The sequence below is a fragment of the Branchiostoma floridae genome, chromosome 16, assembly GCF_000003815.2.
Source record: "Branchiostoma floridae strain S238N-H82 chromosome 16, Bfl_VNyyK, whole genome shotgun sequence".
NCBI lineage: Eukaryota > Metazoa > Chordata > Leptocardii > Amphioxiformes > Branchiostomatidae > Branchiostoma > Branchiostoma floridae.
Window position 1 is genome coordinate 14452496 of NC_049994.1, and position 20451 is coordinate 14472946.

The following is a 20451-nucleotide window of genomic DNA, read 5'->3' on the forward strand; positions in this document are numbered from 1 at the left end:
AAACGAATCACTCTTATGTCATTTTTTCTTGCTATAAGGCGAAGGCTGATAGAAAAGGCACATTGATATGTGTTAATGGATGAAATTGAATATGAAAGTGTACGTAGCCAGGCTTAGATAGCGAACTTTTACTCAGAACATTCCATTAGCTATAGGGTACACAGGTAAGTTCCACCAAGATAGAAAAAAAAATCATCATTTGCATCCTTGTCTATACCATCATTTTACGATCTGGAACAGACATGATGTTGAAATCAAAAGACTGCTTCAAACCCGGCTGTTGTGACTGCCTCTAGAAGGAAATTGTATTCAATCATGGGAGAAAAGATTCCGCCGAATTTGCCGTTCAATTTTGTAAAATTCTGGCTGATGTGTATGACAGAGGTGTTAGGAGGTGTAGTCGAGGCTATATTGTTCAAATTTGAGCACTTATTTTCATTTAAACTTGTTTATTTTCTGAACAGTTACAAAAATTAGATGGCAATAAGAAGCTCAGTTGATTATTATTCATATTTGTAAAATACTGTTTATATTCTGCAATTATGAATCTAGCTGTAGTCATCAACACAACTGTTAGATTCTGTGACTGCTCTACATGACATGTGAAGATTACTTTACAGCAGCAATGACGTCAGCTGTCGTCGTGCTGCTGTGGATGACAGCATGGTGCTGTGCCAGAGGCGCGACAGTCAGGTGGACCGCCCCTGTTGGGGGCAGCTGGTCACAGCAGGGCAACTGGGAAGGACAAGAAGTTCCTGGATCAGAGGATGACGTCATCATAGAACTAGGTGAATAAACTGCTTTCGGGTCAAAGTTTAAGACCCCAAACTTGTCAACATTTTTTTTCTTATAGAGTTGCTCTGCTCATTATTCTCCTCTCAGTTCCTTACCTATTATAGCCTACTATTTGAGGTGGCTTCTCATGACGGTGTTTTTATGAGAATCGATGTACCTGACTGTTGTCTTTCGACCATTGTAGCCATGGTTATATCTCGCATAGTTCCTTGCCGCAGGCAACCCCCTCCGAGCAATTAGTAGAGTCCTTCCCCGAAGTGAAAGAGAGAGCACCTCCCACTTCCGTACGTGTACCCACGATACCCTTCGTCTTTTATTTCTTGCTCTGATGCGGGCAGACCCCTCTTCTTCTGTGTTTTTCTACAATTAGTTTAAAATTGAGTGTTAACTGTTACTAACACGATGCTGTAACAAGATTTTTCCTGTAACCTCTATAGTCTACACTTTAAAAGAATCAGCTTTGATATGTTACATGGTTTTATATGAAATCAACAGAATCGGTTTGATCAAGATAAAGAAATGGCTATCGCATGGCAGAAGAATGGAGAAATATGACAACGTTTTAATCATATTACTAATTATAACAAACTTTTCCTGTCTCTCAAGATGAAGTTGTAAAAGGATATAGAAGCCTTGGGTGTTGGAGGGACAGTTCAAACCGGGCTATCCCGATACTGGAGGGTACCGATCCACGGCTGGACGGACATTACCAAGCACGTGTCAACGCCACCGACAAGTGCTTCCGAGTCGCCCGATCTCGCGGCTTCAGCGTGTTTGCTGTCCAAAATGGCGGACAGTGTTTCGGGTCCGCCGAAGGCCACAACACCTACACCAGGTATGGAGCTCGATCATCGTCAGATTGCGGAGAGGATGGCGAGGGCGGATATTATGCGAGTTCGGTTTACCAGATAAAAGGTAAATGTCTTTTACAATCATCTATTGATAACGATTTTAGGTATATTCAGAATATTCTGGAGCATTGACTCAGCACTAGTACATTGTTCACGGTAAAACCATGCAATTTATTCAGTTTAATTATCGGCTCTGCACAAAACTAAACATCCTGAAATGTTTCATGAATGGTTGTCTCTTATCTGTCTAACCTATATGTTCTATCTATTTCCGGCAAATATCTAAGAAGCAATAAATCAAATTGATGTTGGTCTAATTGCATTTTCTAGCTTTCCCAATCACCGTTAGAGTTGACAGCAACACGGAAATTCGGAATCTCCACACCTTCCCGAACATAACCCTCGACGTCGTCAGTTCGCTCACGGTGAACGGTAACATGCAAGTGGATGGGCATCTCAAACTGTATACCAGCAACTCAAACGAGGGTATCACAGTCGGCAAAACAGCACGGGTACGCGGAAGCTTCCAGTGGATGGCTGGAAAATTCAACAGCCCAGCACAAGGACAGCTGCACATAGAAGAGACGATGCAGATGAATCTAAACTGGGGAAGCAGAAATCTCGATACACGCTTGTCGGGTACAGAGCTATACATTCACGGAGAGGCGGTCATTGACGGGGGCTCTGCATCTGACAGATTGTACCTCTCGGAGGGAGGCAAGCTGATTGTCACGGAAGGAGCAACACTGAACATGACTGGCATCTTATCTCTGCTGAAGGAAAGTACAGGGACTCTCGTCAACAATGGATCCATGAAGATACACTCCACTGGTACCGTAACAGTTGCACCGACTATCTACAACACTGGGGATGTTCAGGTGCTCAAAGGGACCTTCTCTTGCACAGGGTCAACTACATGGCGAGACGCCATCTGGATATCCACAGGAGCCACATTGAAGCTCTCGGGAGGTACTCACACCTTGCAGCACACGTCTACAGTGCTTGGTTCCGGTAACATGGATGTGGGATCTCGAGTGACAGTTTCGAGCCAAAACGTCCAAGTGGGGGATATTCTCGTCAGCAGTGGTACCTTGGACCTGTACACAGCTTCAAGTGGACTCACTGTCGCGAAGATTGACGTGGCAAGCAGAGGCGTGTTCAACATCCACAGTCACGGCAATTCTTCCGACTGGCTGGCGCTGCGCGTTCCCGAGGTTATTCTTCGGTCCAACAACTATGATTACGAGATATCCACGCTGAACTGTGAGAGAGCCTTACAGGTTGAAAGGTACATAGCACCAGAAATGTCTATTATCTACAGTCAAGTAGATTTTATCAATTTAGAAACCGTAATGAAATCAAACGATTTCCCTAACTTGATTCTGTAACTAATTATTTACTGTTCAATCTTAGAAATGCATTTGATTAAGGCGTTTAACATGCATTAATCTCAATTGTCAAATATTTCTATCTAAAATATGATGTGCTTTGTCAAAAGGGGAGACTGAACATCTAGACTGAATTAGTAACAAAAGGCAACAAATGTGTTAAAACGATATGACATGGTACTTCTGCAGTACTTCTTTTGTCTGTTGTACCCTATACATATAAATAACAATTGCCCTTGCGATTTTGGAAACGGTTATTGCTATGTTGCGTATCTTATTACTTGAATGTCCTACTTATACATTAATCGGCATGCTAATTACTATGTTTCAGACTTCACATGACAGCAGGACGGCACCATGCAGGGCTCCTGTTAAAGGTGATGGGTGACGTGGTGATCACTGACAGTTGGAACTGGAACGGTGGGACCATTCAATCAAGAGGTCCAGTGTCTGTGAATGGCCCACTTATGATTGAGGGTGACGCAAGCGGCACAGCGGCAGTGCCGGAGTTGTACCTGAATGGACCCGTGACGACCAGAGGGGCTCAAACAGTCAACATTAACCACGGAGGGACGGTCGTTAACCGTGTAGGTAACGTGGTCTCCATCCGAGGCAACCTCAACCTTCGCGGGAACGGCCGCTTCCTGAACTACGGTGAGGTGAAGGTGGAACAGCCATCGCCTGGTACGGCGTCCATTTCGCTGTCATCATTCGACAACTTTGGAGGAACTACAGTATCAGGCACTCCTGGGTCTGGACTGAGTATCAGCATCAACCACGGCCTTACGGGGACTTACCATGTCTCCGAGAACAACGTTCTCACCATTGTCGGTCCATCCACCCACATAGGCAGGGTACTGAAGGATGCTGTACTGACTGGAGGAGGAACGCTCCAAGTAAATGGACCAGAGGTTGGTTTCAAGTCCATTCAAGTCAGCGACGTGTCAATCACAGCCGGTACAGTCTACATCGGATCGGAGCAACGCCAAAGGATTCCCAGCCTGAAGGTTACCAGAGGTCTTGTTGTGCTGGATGAGTCGTCGTCAACAACTAAAATAGACGATCTGGTTGTCACAGGAGGAGAGGTGACCTTCAACAGACCAACAACAATACAGGATCTTGAAATAAGGAGTGGAGTGCTGAGTGGCGATAGTGACATTACCGTGAATGGCACCTTTGTCTGGACTGGGGGTACTCTATCAGGCAGGCTCGGCAGCCGGATAACCGTCAATGGAAAAATGCACGTGGCTCCGTCCGGAACCCTGAATCTCAATCGCAACCTCGTCCTAAAAGGAAAGTCAGACTGGGTCACAACTAATCTGAATCTTGTCCTGACGAGAGCGTTTGAGATTTCTCCAGGAGCGTCGCTATGCGTCCATGGTGGAGGGATGTCCTTCACAAGTTCATCTAGTGATGAGAACGGAGCAGTGCTGAACTACGGAGACTTCATCATCGATGCCTCCTACCAAGATTTACGCATCAACACGCAGCTCCGAAACTACGCAGTCATTCAGATACAGCATGGAAACCTCCTCCTACAGAGGTCTTCAGTGATGGTCGGAGCTATGATGAATTCAACGGACAAGAGCAAAGTCGTGATTTCGGGCGGAAACCATGAGATCACCTCAAGTGGAACCACTGGCATACAAGAATGGAAACATACTTTGGAGGTAAACGTTTCATTCCTTTTTTTGGTCCTATTGTGTTACACAAAACAACTGTTAATTAATGGCTGTCGAAAGGACAATTACATACTTGATGACTTTTGAAAATTTGAATTAGATGCAATAATCCCCATTCTTTAATGATGGACAAACATGTATTTTGTTTAACTGGCAATGGCAAGTAATACCTATACTCCGTAGGTAAATAGTGGGAGCCTGTGGAGCAAGGACACAATTTGGTCTACAATGAGCGTGAATGGGGGAGATGTTCACATAGACCTTTCTGGTGGTTCTGCATCAATGGACTCCATCAGTGTGACAAGAGGAACCCTTGACATCACCAGCACCACTCCCAGCAGTGCCGTGCCAACGCTGACTGTTCAGAACTCTATAACAGTCACATACGGGCAACTAAAACTTCTGGGAGCCAACTGCAAAGCCAAGCACATGACAGTATCCCACCAGAATGCAAGGGTTGAGATTGAAAGGAATCTAGAGATTGAAGACACGTTCCATTGGGATGCTGGGACACTAGCTGGCACTGCGTTTGCAGATTGTGAGATTGTGAGTATATATAGATCCTCCATAGCCAAATAGGCAAATCTTATAGTCAAATATCTATAGAAGATAAATAACAATCATCACCAATTAAGTAGTGATATGTAGTGCTATGGGTGTGCACGTGTTTTGTTTTGCTATATCCTGGTCATCTCGTATATTCACTGACAGAAGAAAATCCTTCTTTTTTTGCAGTCGCGTACCTCTGTATTAGGAACCCTGACTGTGACCGGTGATAGTACACGATATCTCAAGACACAATCAATGTTCATCCATGGAAGCGGCCAGTGGTTCGGTCAGGGTGAGCTCAGACTGGACAGTTCTGCTGAGCTAGTAATAACAGAGGGCGCAACATTCCAGCACCATGGGGGAGGTATGTATGGAGTCTGTTTCTTCTTTCTGTATCACCCACCATGCAACCCTCCAAAGGCTAAGGCACTGACGTCACCTATAACAGCATACTTGTTACTTACTCATCAGGATTTTCATATGTACATTATCAATTTTTTGTAGTTGCTGTTTGGCCATACGTCGTCCTCTGCACAGCTGATTCTTCTTCTTCATTCATATATTCATTCATTCATTCATTCATTCATTCACATATCAATTCATTCATTATTCATTCATTCATTCATCAAAAGCAGTAATGTTGTAAAAACTTACCCGCAGACCCAAAGACAAAATAAAGTGTCTGTCTTAATTATCATCATCATTGATATCTTTTCAGTTGCAGTCAGGGCAATCATCCCATAGAACATTTTCACCACACATGCATGGACCTTCGCATTCCTAATGTAAGGGAATGGCAATGGGTGTAGTCCATGTCAAGACTTCATATTACGTTTTGATCTGAAATTTGTGCTTATTTTTAGGCACGTATTCATCGCAGGACCACCTTGCTCGGGTAGTGAACAGGGGTACATATGAACTGTTCCCCCACAGCGATGTCAACATGAACGTCAAGCTTCAGAACACTGGCCAACTCCGTGTACCCGACACAGCAACATTGTCATTCAGGGGTAGGTGGAATCACTTCATGTTTAGAAAGTGGAAATGATTACTAGTATAATGATAATATTTGCACAATGTACATGTATCATTTCAGGATTTGTATTGAACGATGTTCGTTATGACACCTGGAATACCAGCAACCTTTCACATAGAGCATCTATCATATCTTTCAAAATAACAGGATATATATATATTAATCATATCTTTCAAAATAACAGGATATATATATATTAACCATAAGTGCCCTATCTACCATTAGTTTGTCACCCGAGACGAAGCTTTTCTATTTGTAAAAAGAATTTGATTGAATTAAATTACATGTAATTGAGAGAATGAGACACGACCAATTAATGTGCTCCTAAAATGTATGCTACCATGATTATTACATCTAATGACTCAGTCAATTACTAACATCTACTTATCAACTTACGGTTATGCTTTTAAACATTGCAGCTGATTCTCAGTTAAGAGGGCAGCTCCAAGCCGATAAGGGATCCGTGCTTCAACTGTTGGAAGGATCCCACGTTCTCATCGACGAAGCTTCAACGTTTCGCGGTAAGTCAACGGTCAGATATTCTTGCTTTCAAACAGATTATGTAAATCAAATTTACAAGAGATTCACCCTGCACTACACTGCAGTTTAGACTTTTCTTGCACCTGGTCCTATATATGTGCTTATGGTTCCTCTGCTGTGTTGCTGAAGATCACTTGTACATGTATATGCTGCATACTTTGATTGTGTTTATTTACGCAAGGATGTGTAGGAAGTCACAGATAGACAGTGTAACAAAGTTGTCTAATATAGTCTTTTCAGGCTATAGCAAATGGGGCAATGCCAATGTGTTGTGAAAATCCCGTACCATTTTATACCCACAGGTAAGTTGTCATCGACGAGCCCTTTTGTTGTCTTTTACTCAAACCGATCAGTTGAAGACATTGAGGTGGGCGGAGGACAAATCAGGCTCCTAACTCATTTTTCCTCAATGCGTGTTCTCAAACTGACTGTCAATGGTGGTCATGTCACAGTAGAACCGTCTCGTATTGGGAACAGCCAAACAGAACTGTCTGTCGATAATGTAGAGCTCGTGTCTGGAACATTGGAACTGAACGTGCAGACCAGAATTGGATACCTGTCACAGAAAGGAGGGTCCATACGGGGAAGTTTCGACATCTTTGTAGAAGAGTTTGAATGGTCTGGCGGGTCTGTAGTCGGTGAACTGAACAGTCAATTGCTGGTTGAAGATCTGGAATGCCGGGGAACAGGAACGAAGACACTGCAACAACGCTCATTGATTCTGCAAAGTTCTGGGACATTTGTAGGGGATGCTGCTGGAGTCATCGACATAAATGGACATGGAAACTTTGTAATTGCCAAAGATGCACAAGTAGTGGCAACTGCAGGAGTTACCATACAGTCAGACCTGGGCATGTTTGAGAATAGAGGAATGCTAATAAATGCCCTCCAGGGCAATGGAAAGATGCTTGCAGTCAGTGGTCACTTTCGAAACACAGGTACGGTGGAGTGTCTGGATGACACAATGATGAAAGTATCGGGTACAGGCAAGTGGGAGGGCGTTCTGACAACTGGATCAAATGCCACTTTAGAGCTAGCTGATGGGCACCAGCTGTTCTTGTCGAGTTTTGAGGTGAATGGGACAGGGAAGCTGGAGGTCAGCAGCGGTTCCGTCTCCATGCAAACATGCAGCATCTCGGGAGCTGTGATGCAGATATCTGCTCCTGTGTACGTCCAAGGAGAGGACCACTGCTTTATCCAGTCCCTCCGCGTCACAGAGAATGGGGTTTTCATTTCTCACAGCGCTGCTACTATAGAACTGGTCCAGCAGATTGGTGGCGTTGTGCGAGCCCTGTCTTCTCTTACAGTCGCTGAGTATGATCTTGCTGGAGGGACCCTTCAAAGCCACAATGTAACAGAAGTAGACCGCCTACAATGGTCCTCTGGAGCGGTTACTGGAGGAAAACTGTACGTTGGTGTTGTAACGCTTAGCCAAGGGACAGACAAAGTTGCCTCACGAGCCGCGATCACTGTCTCGAGGAGATGTATCTGGGCAGAAGGTTTTGAGGAGACACTAGGTCTCCAGGAAAATTCAGTTTTAATCATTACACAAGAGGCATCAATGGAGGTAGAGAGCGTTGCGACACTCTCCAGTGAGACGGGCGACTCCTACCAAGGCCGACTCGAAAACCATGGGCAAATCAATGTTAAACAAACCCTCAGATCTTCAGCAGAGTTTGTCAACTTTGGGAATATAAGTATATCCGAAAGTAAACTCACGGTCACCACGAAAAGTGAAAATAGGGGATACATCGGAATTGGGAAAACGTCGGAAGTAGAACTAAGAGACCACTTTTCTTATCCCTCTTCGGTCATTGAAGGGGATGGCAAGCTGACACTGACTCAAGGTACCGCTCGGTTATCAACTGATACTTTGAAACAGAAAACCCTCCATGTAACCGGAGCTACTGTCACTATAGCGTCAACTACTGGACATGATTTTTCACCGCAAGAAGTAATAATCACAGGCGGGCAGGCGGACTTTGTCGGTAATAAGGGGGATACGTTTGAACTGGAGTCACTGACAATAGCTGGAGGAAGAGTGAAGATACACAATCCATGTAACATATCACAGCTCACAATGACGGGCGGTTCCCTCAGCATCATGGCTCCTACAGAAATCACAACATTCGACTTCTTTGCTGGACAATTGGTTGGGTTGTCAGAACTAGGTTATTTGACTATTCACACGCTAACGCTGCACAACCAGAAGACCAGAGATGACACTGAGAAGGTCCTACAGTCATTGTTGATAGATATCCATCGGAAAGTCCGTTGGTTACCTCCCTCCAAGGATACAATGAGGATGCAAGATGGTAGTAAGATTCGTCTACTGTCTGATTGTGAAACCACTTTGCAGGGCCAGCTGGAATTTCAAGGCAGCTCTGAAACAATTGAGAACTATGGAATTCTGACAGTTTATGGTTCAGATGAGGATCTTCCTCACATGAAGACCTCTATTCGCATTGACCCCCACTTTAATAATGTTGGAACAGTTCGGGTGCAGGAAACAAGCATGGTGTCGTTTCAGTCAACAGCACAAATTTCCGGAAGCTTGACGGCTCACAGAAACGCAACTGTGGAGTTTGTCAATCACCACAGTACGACTCCACAAAACATAAAAGGAGGACGACTGACTGTCCAGAATTCCAACCTTTGGATCCCTTCAACAAACACATTTACAGCACTAAACATCAACTTAAATGGACACGTCAACTTTGTCAGCAACGCTACAGATCCCGTTCATGATAGTGTTTTTGAAGAGGTCAATCTAAGAAGGGGGTCCGTCACTTTTGCTTCAGATGTTTCCATTGCTGTTTTAGAGATCATAGGTGGGACTGTTGAGTCAACAACACCAAACGGTGTCGTTCAGGCACAACAGATGACGTGTCAAGAGGACACTGAGTCATCTAACGTTCAAAGCTGCCACGTAACTGCAGGAGACGTACGTTTCGTCGGCTCTACTGTGACTATGATGTCAAGTTCTCTAAGAATTCAGCACAGTGGAATCGCTCGCAGTTCTGTACAAGTGGACATGTCCAATTCGTCAGTACTTGTGAGCGAGGGCACCACCTTAGCAGTAAAGCACAAGATGGCTTTTAGAAAAACAGGGCTTGGGGAGTCAACCTTGGAGGTCGCAGGCATGGTTCTTGTTGAAGGCTCTCAGTTTGTGACCTCTGCAGCAGTTGTTCTTCCAAACACAGGCAACTTCACGGTGACCAAAGACTTCAGTGAACTTGATATTCACTCCACTGGCAGAAGTGCTGGTTCGTTCAACATCAGAGGCTCACATTCTACAATCACCTCAAGAGGTCCCGGTGATCTTGTCCTGGATAAGGGGTCATTCATTGGCCCGAATGCGACAATCAATGTGCAGGGCGGCCATACTGTGATAACGGGTATTGAACACCAACTACTTGAGAACAGTGGGCTTCGTATCACGCTACAAGGCACTGGAATGATGACGCTAAATAGTTCCGAGTTAAGTGAGACTCCAAACCCGTTAACGGTTAATGAGGTGACGCTAAGATCACTGTCAAGCAAGTTATTTTTGTCAGAGGCAGCACCGAAAATACAGAAGATCGTCGTTGTTGAGGGCCAGGTTTACGGTGATGCTGAGTTTGGCACTGTCATACTACAGTCCAATATTCGCTTGGCTGACTGCAACTTGGACGTAGACCACCTCATCATCAGTGGAAATAACAATGATAACAAAGAAATGCAGGCTAGCAAAATCAACGTCCTTGCGTCACTTCGTCTTGAAGCTGATGCTACAATAGCTATGTCTCAAGGGTCGGTCCTTCGATTAGCACCATCGGCCATTTGTTCCATGGATAACGCTTTGGAGATCACAGCGTCAGATGTAGATAGCGCAGCGTCTTGGTTTATAAACGAAGGAAGAATGACCGTTAAACTTGGAGCGGGCAGGGAGGCTAGCATTGGGGCCAAGTTCAACCACAGCGGAGAACTTGTCGTCGAAGACGGCCACTTGACAATGACAAACGATAGCTTCATTCGAGGAAGACTACAGGTTAACACAGGCAGCAGGTTGACTCTATCCTCTGGGGTTCATCGGATAGAAAGTGGGTCTTCTTGTCTTGTGGAGGGCAGCCTGATCGTGGAAAGTGCTGCCTTTGTTGAGATGGAGTCGGACGACATAAGCATAGAGAGTGCAACGTCACATGGAACTGTCAGTCTACGAGGTGAGCAAGATTCTCCCTTTACGCCCATTCTTGGACTTCTAAGTCAGTATGACCACTTGAATTTTTGGTATGGATTTTATGTATTACCATTTTTCACTGATATCTATCAATACTTTTACTTTTTGCAGGTGAAACATGTATCTCTGGTTTGGAGTTGGCGGACGGTCACTTTGAAGTGGGTGGAAATGCTGGAATTGGTAGGAGAATTCCCTTTTTATCAGAGCTTACTAATAGCTAGAAGTAAGCTTAGTAAACAGTTGTAATCGAAATTGATGAAAGACACTTATAATATGCAAGATGCAATATTAGGTATTACCTAGTTGGTAGATCATTGCCATGATATGCTAGAGTTTCAAGTAATGGGCTTGTAACATGTTACTGTAGCTGTCTTACCATATACCTCACCAACATTTACTTTGTTGAATTAATAGAATTATGCTCTGTGTAGTTCGCAGCCCGTGGATCTGTCCTGCCTGCGCTTCGATAGCGAATATACGTTTATAGTGCATACATACAAGCCATGGCACAGCATTAATTCACGACAATATCCCAAGTCATGTCATCTAAATGTACAATATAGAACAATTACTTTTCAAAATCACAGGAGCACTAGACATGTCGGCAGCAACACTGTCTGTGCGAGGCGATGTGACCGTGAACGGCCCAGTCAAGTGGCAGTCTGGGACCATCCAGCTGTCAGCAGGGTCCTCTCTCACTGTCAACGGGGATTTCACCCAGGCCATTTCCGAGGGCCAGCTGGAAAATCAAGGGGGCACTTTCACCATATCTCCAGGTGACACTAAGCACGTGGTATTGGCTACATGTATACCATAAAATGAAGTACAGATGTTGAGAGTTCGTTACTATCCTACAAGCCCTTGCATATTACGTAGGCATGTGCAGTCGTGATGCAAGCTCATATATCAATACCGCTTCATGTCAAGGTCCTTACTGTTATTTTTTGCTTGAGAATTGTAGAGCAAAAATATTTCTCTGGCCTTTATCTGTCATTTCCTATATTCTTACAGAAACATAAGTACTTTCTAGGAGAGTACATTTATAACACACAGTATGATGGTATAGCTTTTGCTATTCTAAGCACCAGAGGTTGAGCACAGGTGCTTAAGTTTTTGTTTAACCAATATTAGAATGCATACATTTTACATGTCACTTTTCTGTTCCATGTACTATCGTGTGATTTTGCGAACCAAGGGACTGCTCACATAATGATTGGATTTATTGTTGAACTCAGCCAATCCCTGTGGCGCTCATACTGACTGTACCAGCTGTCAAGGAGCCGGTGACTGTTCCTGGTACCCAACAGCAAACCTGTGTGTCCAGAATGCTATTGCAGGTCCCTCTACCTGTTCAGCTCGGAACTGCCTGCAGAGTGAGTCGATGTTTATGTTATCCTATCAATCTGAAACATCGAGACATTAAGATGTACTGTGTGCGTTCTGTACATTAAATGTGACTCACGGGTTTTCAGTATTTCTCACAAACTATGTCGAGTATAACTAGCATTTTAAAAACTTTGTGGAAAAGTTTGATGAGAAAAATACACTACCTGACTATCTATTCACAGCTTATTCAGTCTGAAGGGCAAGCATGTGCCTTGATGCACACAATGCGATTTTATTGAGTGAAAATAGTCAGACTCAAAGTTTTATCCAGTCCAACAGCATGCTTTATCAAAATGTACAAGAACCTAGGGAACAAAATAGCGCAGTCTTGGTGAAATGTTCAAGACTTGCATTTGGCCCCGAATCTTTTTTTTTTTTGCACATCTACTTTTAGTATTCTTTGGTATATGAAGAGTATGCTACTTTATACTGCAATTTTGTAACGTTGGTACTTACATATTTAGAACTGGCCTGCAGCAACTTTGGGACGACAGAGGCGTGCAGCAGTCAACCCAACTGCACGTGGTGCCTGGCCTCAGACATGTGCGTACAGAGTGAGCAATGTCCCTCAGCTGCGGCATTCTGGAGCAGCTCAGCTGGTGGCGAATGGCACACAGCATCCAACTGGTTCAACGATACAATCCCAGGGGAGTCCAGTGAAGCTTTCCTCGCCAGCCTCTCTGAAGACTACGAGGTAAGAATAACAACACCAGTCACCGTCGAGGTGTTAGAAATCGGAAGCCAGTGTGACCATGCGTTTAACCAAGGCTGTGACACAACACAGACGCTCAATGTGCAGAGAGATTTGCAAGTGGGACGTCTGCTCGTTCGCAGAAATGCGCGACTTATTTTCAGCGGCGACAATCTGATCATTGGAAGCAGTTTAACTGTAGAGGGAGCGATGGAGTGGAGAAAGGGTACCATTCGTGGAAATGGAAATGTAAATTTAATGGGAACGTTGACCATACCACAAGACTGCTACTACTGCTCTAAGAACCTTCAAGTACCTTTGGAAAACTACGGAAGAATCACCCTGCAAACCACAAGAAACGCGCTCACAATGAGTGCCCAGGTTAACATCACAAATGTAGGGGAAATCCTCATCAAAAGCAGTGGGGTAGTCAATGGAGGCACCATCTACAATGAAGGGCTCATCTTCTCAACCACACCCACCGCAACAATCAATTCAAACATGGTCCAGAACGGTAAAATTTTCTTGCGGCAATCTACGCTGCAACTCGGCGGAAATGCAGAGTTCTCCGGTGCCACCATTGCTGACGAGGACAGTGAGCTGTTATTGAAATCGGGTATCCACACGTTTGCCTTTGGAAGTACCTTGCCATCATCCCTTACAATGGATGGAGGGACCACAGTTATCAACACCACAGGCAACGCGATCAAACAACTCCACCTCAAGAACAGTGCAACCCTTCAGTCTGACCAGGATCTTCTAGTAGACAACGTTTTCCTTGAAAGAGGCAGTCTACTTGGCCGAGGGGATTACCAGATCAACACTTTCAGCTGGAGAGAAGGAACCATCGAGGGCATGAAGAGCATTTCAGTAACCAGGGAAATGACATTTCTTGATGATAGGTACTATTCTCAGAGAAAGACAATGGCAGAATCAAAATGTATGCTTAATGGTCGTGCAGTAGTCCAAGGAAGCCAAGCTACACTGACAATGAGTAGAAATGCAAGTTTCGAGGTGACGCCTTCAGGTGAGCTCCACGTGCCTACCAGTACAACCCTATCCTTACGGTGTTCAGATGTAACTTGTGTCGTTGTGAACCATGGGTCTCTAGATGTCATTGGCAGCTTAGTTGTAACTACGCAACTAAGTAGCATTGGGAGGGTATCAGTGGATGGTCGTGTCGAGTTGTCAGGAGATTCAAACTTTCAAATAGGACAAATTTGGGTCGGCACTTCTGGGACTCTCCATTTGGCAGGCAATCAGAAGCTTTTCAATATGGAGGAATTAGTAGAGATAAACGTACACGGCACACTGTCTGTTGGAGATGGGGCCCTCATGGTGTCATCACAGAATATAGCATTCATAAATAACGTCCACTGCAGTGGTGGCAGTGTACGGTTCACAAATACAACAAACTTACAAACCATCGGAACTATCTATGCGAGAAATGCTCAGATTACACTGCAAACTGGCCACACAGCAGGACTGAACATTGGGAAAATTGATGGAAGATACAATGGAGATATAACTCTGGCATCACCAACCACTGCCTCGGACATTGTATTACAGGAAAACTCGAACCCCGGAGCAACTGTTCGTCTTGATTCACCACACCATGCCTACAGTGTCTTGAATTCTATTACTTTGAATGGAGGTCAACATAAAATCGAAGGAACAGTTGACGAGTCAGGAACAAAACCCACCTTGTATGTTGTAGGCCAGATGACCCTGAATCATGCTCACCACCGAGACTTTTCCTTTCAAAATGTGGACATGTCCATTGGCGGTACCCTTTCGCACACTTGTCTTGACAACTATTACCGCGCTGTCTACTTGGTCGATGGTAGCACTCTTACAATTGAAGAATCCGGTCGGGCAGAAATAGGTCGTTGCAACTGGCAACATTCTGGATCGCTCCCAACTTCCTTTATGAACAACGGTGTCCTGTTATTCAGTGGTGACCCGGCAGCGATCCACACTACCTTTGTCCAGGACGGCGCCATGTACACAACAACCAATACAAACCTCCATCTGTATGGCCAAAGCATCCTGCAAGGGAACGTCACCATCGGTGAGAACGCTGATGTGAACTTCAGAGGCGGCTCACAACATCACATCCTCAGCAACTTAATTCTCGACGACTCATCCACGCTCAACGTCTTCGATAGCAACACGGTCTTAAACGTATCGACCGATGACCTGAGGTTATCAAAAATCAACGTCAATTCCGAAGGAGGACGTATTGTCCTGTTTAGCAGAAGTGATGCTGGGAGTGTCAATCGCCTGGAGTTGAGAAGCGGAAGCGTCCAGATCGGCACCAGCCAACTGACGACTGATGAAATCTTTCTGACAACAGGTAAGAATAAACTTATGATTTAACATTGGCTACCATAACACTCATACTAAAGCTTACATGAGTGGTCCTATCTAATGTAACTTTTGATACTTCAGATGCATCAGTTTACTATGTAGGTAGCTAAAGGCTTCTGGACAATAAAATAGAACATTTACCATATATAATTACCCTCACAAATTTTGCAGCAAAGAGAACATCTTTTCAGAATAATTTACAGTTTTTTTCAATTCAACAAGTAATTTTTCTCTATATATATTTATTTTAAGTTTGCAGCGCTTAATAATTCTGTGCCACCGATGCGGTTAAGATAATTAGTGAAACAATGGAAGACAGAGCAATTGTTCATAGAGAGGAAACAACAAACCACGAGAGAATGTGCGAGAGAAACAGACTTACAAACATCGATATCACAAATAGTTCATAACAATATTGTTTGCAATAATATATCAATGTCTGTTTTCTTCGTGTTATCCCTTCAGGTGAGATATCCGGGAACGATGCACATGTGTGGACGCGCAAAGCAACCCTGCACGACACTGATGACCACCGCAGCTTTGTGCGGGTAGCAAACTTAACCGTGTCAGAGAAGCTGCTGATTTCAAAAAGTTACCCGAGTAATAGTCGCCAAGTAACAATCGACAGCTGCGTTACCATACTTCCTTCTGCCACCTTAGTTGCTGTAACGCGCTTCACCATGTACGGAGAAGGAGAGATCGTTAACGAGGGGAACTTTCGTATTGATAGTAACGATGACCAGTGGCTAGACATAAGGCTAGGATTTGTCAATCATGGACACCTTCAAGTGACTAACAGACTTGTCTTCAACAATGGTGGCAGCAACCATGGAGAGATCCGCATGGTACCGACATCAAAGTTGTACTTAAGGTCAAGTAAGGTATACAACATGACAAGCGCAGGGGAGATCTTTGGCTCGGGGACAATATACATGGACACCGATGACCCGGTGGTATACCTTAGTGGTAAAGATGATTCCATGGAAAGTTCTGGAAAAGATATTGGTTTGGTGGTTTCCAGAGGCAGGTGTTATGCAGACTTCCGCCAGGCGCATAGCCTTGTACAGCGAATATCAATATCAAGGGATTCCATTGAAATCACGGCAAGTGCGAGCAATCCGCCACATATTGCGGAAGTGAACTTCCTCCCGGACTACAACTACAACACCTTCTTCACTTGTGCAACCGGAACAGGCTTGTCTATTGGGAAGCTGACGCTGAGACAGTACCGTTCCTCCGGTCACTTTGGACACGGATGTGGAGTTGTGACATCTAACATGATCTGGTCTTCAGGCGTCATCAACAGACCAGCCTACTTCTACGTGATCGGCCACTTAGATATCAAACATGCCAGTGGTTACAAAAGGATTGTCGGCACCAACATGTCAATCACGGCAACAGCAGTGGCCGATGCGGACTCCGCAATCTACATGGCCGATGAGTCTAAGATTGACATCAATGGATCGTTTTCGTCATACAGCAATTTGCGTTTTCAGAAGGAAGGAAGCGGGACGCCGCAGTTGGTCATCAGTGGCCATGTCCGTCTGTTACAGAGAGGCAAGTCAATGACTGTGACGTCGGGAGTTTCATTGGTCAATTATGGGACCATCGAAGTCCTTCATGGTACACTGTCAATCCCGTCCACCGATTGCCACAGTGGTACGTTTGTTGTGGCTAAAGGTGCACTCCTACAGTTTAACAGTGGAGTGACGCAAGTGGGAAGTGACTGCAGTTTTGAAGTGTTTAGTGCAAGCATTTCGGGTAACAGTCGACTGGATGTAGTTGACACTAAGAGCATTCCGCAGTACATCACCATTTCGAGTGGAACTCTTGTTCTGAACCCAAACAGTAACACAACAGTTGATACCTTAAATGTGAACGGTAATGTTGAGATTTCCGGTCAGTTTAGGGTCAGAAAGTTTAACTTGAACTCAGGCAACATGGAGGTGAATGGACTGGTTATCATCACAGACGAGATGGCATGGAGTGGTGGAAATCTCATGTCAAACCAGATGCACATAGATGGAAATCTGTATCTAACCTCTAGCTCAACCAAATATCTGCGCTCTGGAACGCTAGTAGCGACCGGAACCGTTTCTTCAAAAGACTCGCAGACGTTGCAAATGCAAGGGGATGCCGTGTTTGATTTGCAAGGGTCAATGGGGGTACAAGACAGTCTAAGAATTGCAGGCTCGGGCCAGAATGCTTTTCTGAATGCTGGAATCATTAAGGTCCAGGCTGGACTAAATGAGTACGGACTGATTGTAGATGTGAACTTCGACAGTCCGGGAGTGATCATGGTAGAGAGTGGGAAGATGAAAGTCGGTCACAGTAACAGAGATGTGGCGTCGACATTACATGGTAACATAACCGTCAAAGAACAAGCCCTTTTGGAGATGGGTTATGGCGAGTTTACGTTTGCAAACCAGTCCCTGCTCAATGTTAGTGGGACGATGTCCATTTCGTCAGCCCAAGTTCAAGTCTATAGCTCAGAAAGCACAGTAACAATTAACAACGTAAAAGTGACAAGTTCTGGTACATTGGAGACATCAGCGAAGGACGTGATGATACGTAATGCAGAAATCTGTTCAGGGACTCTGTGGTTTCACAGGAGCGCAAAGATAGACACCCTTCAATTATGTGGGGGACGTCTGCGACCCGGACGCTCTGTGAACGTTACGGAGCTCATGATAACTTCAGGAGACGTATTTAGCAGTAGTGCACGACCCAAGATAATCGCGGGGCGCATGGGATGGGGAGGCGGCAGAATCTGGGCAAACGAAGACACTACTACAATGACAGTACAGGTGAACGAGCGCCTGCATGTCTTTGGATCCGGCAGCAAGTACGGAGATTATGACACTGTTATCCGCGTCGATGGACAGTTCACCATGATTTCGGTAGGGAATTTGTATCTGTCCCGCAGTGCTCTGATACAGTTGGATGGAGAAAGCACAGCATCGCTGCACCATGGGTACATCAGGACACAGTACAGTCCACCCGGTCGGTTCACAAACATGGGGGATATAACCATCGGAGAGTACTCCAAAGCTACAACCGTCGCGCTTCATGTCCCGTTTCAAATGCTTGGAAAGATAGCGATCAAACAGGGCCAGTTAAACATCGCTTCTGGTGGTCGCTTTTCCGGCAGCACTGAACTCTTCATGGATGGGAGACTGGAAGTAACAGGAGGTACATTAACAGCTACAAGTGGAAGCATATCTGGACCGGGAAATCTGTACGTTTCTGGGGGTATCCTCTCACTGGATGGAGGGGAAGTGTCTTCACCTATAACCATTACACGTGGAACTTTACAAGTGACTAGCGAAAACAGTGTTACAACTCGCGGGACAGTAAGGGTACAAGGAGGGACTTTGAATGTAGATGGTTACCTCGAGTGTCTCCAAGATGTACAGCATGTTTCAGGGTCCTTGTCTGGATCCGGTATTGTCAGAGTTGGGAACCAGTCAAAGATACTTATCATGTCAACACAGTCTTCGGATCGGCGGACCACGTCCGTTAGGAGTCTTCAGATCTTTGGACTGTTGGAGGTCAGCTCCGCTCTTGAGGTCAGCAGTCCCGGGGTGGTAAGGAACGAGGAAGAGGGCCACATTCAAATGACCAGAAGTGGAGCCATCACTGGCACTGGTCGCGTCGAGAATTATGGAAGACTTATCACTGGAAATATGCACCCCGATGTTCAAGCGAGAATTTCTTCAAACTTTGAAAACTTCTGGATTGTTGAGCCGGACAATTCCAGCTTGATAATCGAACCCAGATCCACAGCCGTTCACAAGATATCGTCTAGAGTGTTAGGAGGGGTGACCACTTGGAAAAATGGAGTGACGATCGGCGGTATTTCTGAAGGTTCCGTTATCATACAAGGTAACTGCTACGTTGGGCAGGCAACAGTTTTCATTGGTCAGACGATATGGAAGTCTGGAAGCATCTCTCTCCAAGAAGACCAGTGTTCCACAAGATCGTATGACTCATCTGGAATCATGAGATCTAGTTGTTCTGAGAAATACGTGCTGAACACGGGAGATATCATAATAGATACTTCATCAGACAAGGCCATATCTACTGGCGTAGATCTCGTCAACAAGGGCAACATCAAATGGCTTCTAGGAAAGATGGTAGTAGAAGGAAGCGTGAAAAATGTCGCAAGTGGAAAGTTTGAAATAATTGACACATTCAACGCAGACCGTATCTGGCAGAATAGTGGAAACACGTTAGAAAACAGTGGTATACTTTTACTGACCAACGCACGCTGTCTTTTCCAAGATAGATACGGGACCAGAAGAGGATCGCTTCACAACAAAGGGAGGTTGTCTCTTCGCGAAGAATCTTACTTACAAATAGACACTTTAACAAGTGGCGGTGAGGACGCTTTGCTTGAAATGTCCACGGAATCAACGGTCACTGCTTTACAAATCATCATAGAACGTGGCACCGCATACCTACAGGGTCAGGTCAATGGACGAGTGGTAGTAAACGGTGGAAAACTCAATCCAGCTGGGCCAAGCGTGATCGGATCACTGTCTATTGAAGGTAGTCTCTTTATGTCAAATACAAGTGTCCTGGAAGTTGATCTGGTCAGCCCTCTGCCCTCAGCTGTGTCGGACACTTTGACCGTCTCCTCTGATGTTGAGCTTCACGGGAAGCTCGCTGTAAGCTGGAACTCTGATGGCCCTACGCCCAGCAACATGGATACTTTCCCTATCATAGCATACGGAGGGAGTTGCCGGATAGATGGCCTGGTGACGGTTTCAGTCCACGATAATGTCAACTTCAACACCACTTGTGGGGACTCCTTTATCACTGTAACAGTCCTCCGATAGCGCAATGTGTTACTCTTAGCCATACCGTGTGGCTTCCATTCGTACTTCTTATATGGCAAAACAAAAAAATGTAAAAGAAAGACGTGTATTAAATATCGAATGC

General features: G+C 45.0%; 1 protein-coding gene across 1 annotated transcript; it reads left to right on the forward strand.

Moving 5' to 3' along the window:
* Positions 1–625: 625 nt before the first annotated feature.
* Positions 626–20348, forward strand: LOC118432806. Its single transcript, XM_035844426.1, has 16 exons — positions 626–788; positions 1402–1710; positions 1977–2934; positions 3366–4704; positions 4900–5262; positions 5452–5629; positions 6129–6275; positions 6721–6822; positions 7144–11043; positions 11172–11240; positions 11648–11836; positions 12296–12433; positions 12911–14039; positions 15093–15493; positions 15973–18699; positions 20122–20348. The coding sequence occupies exons 1-16, from the start codon at positions 626–628 to the stop codon at positions 20346–20348; spliced, it is 12339 nt and encodes a 4112-aa protein (XP_035700319.1).
* Positions 20349–20451: the final 103 nt, after the last annotated feature.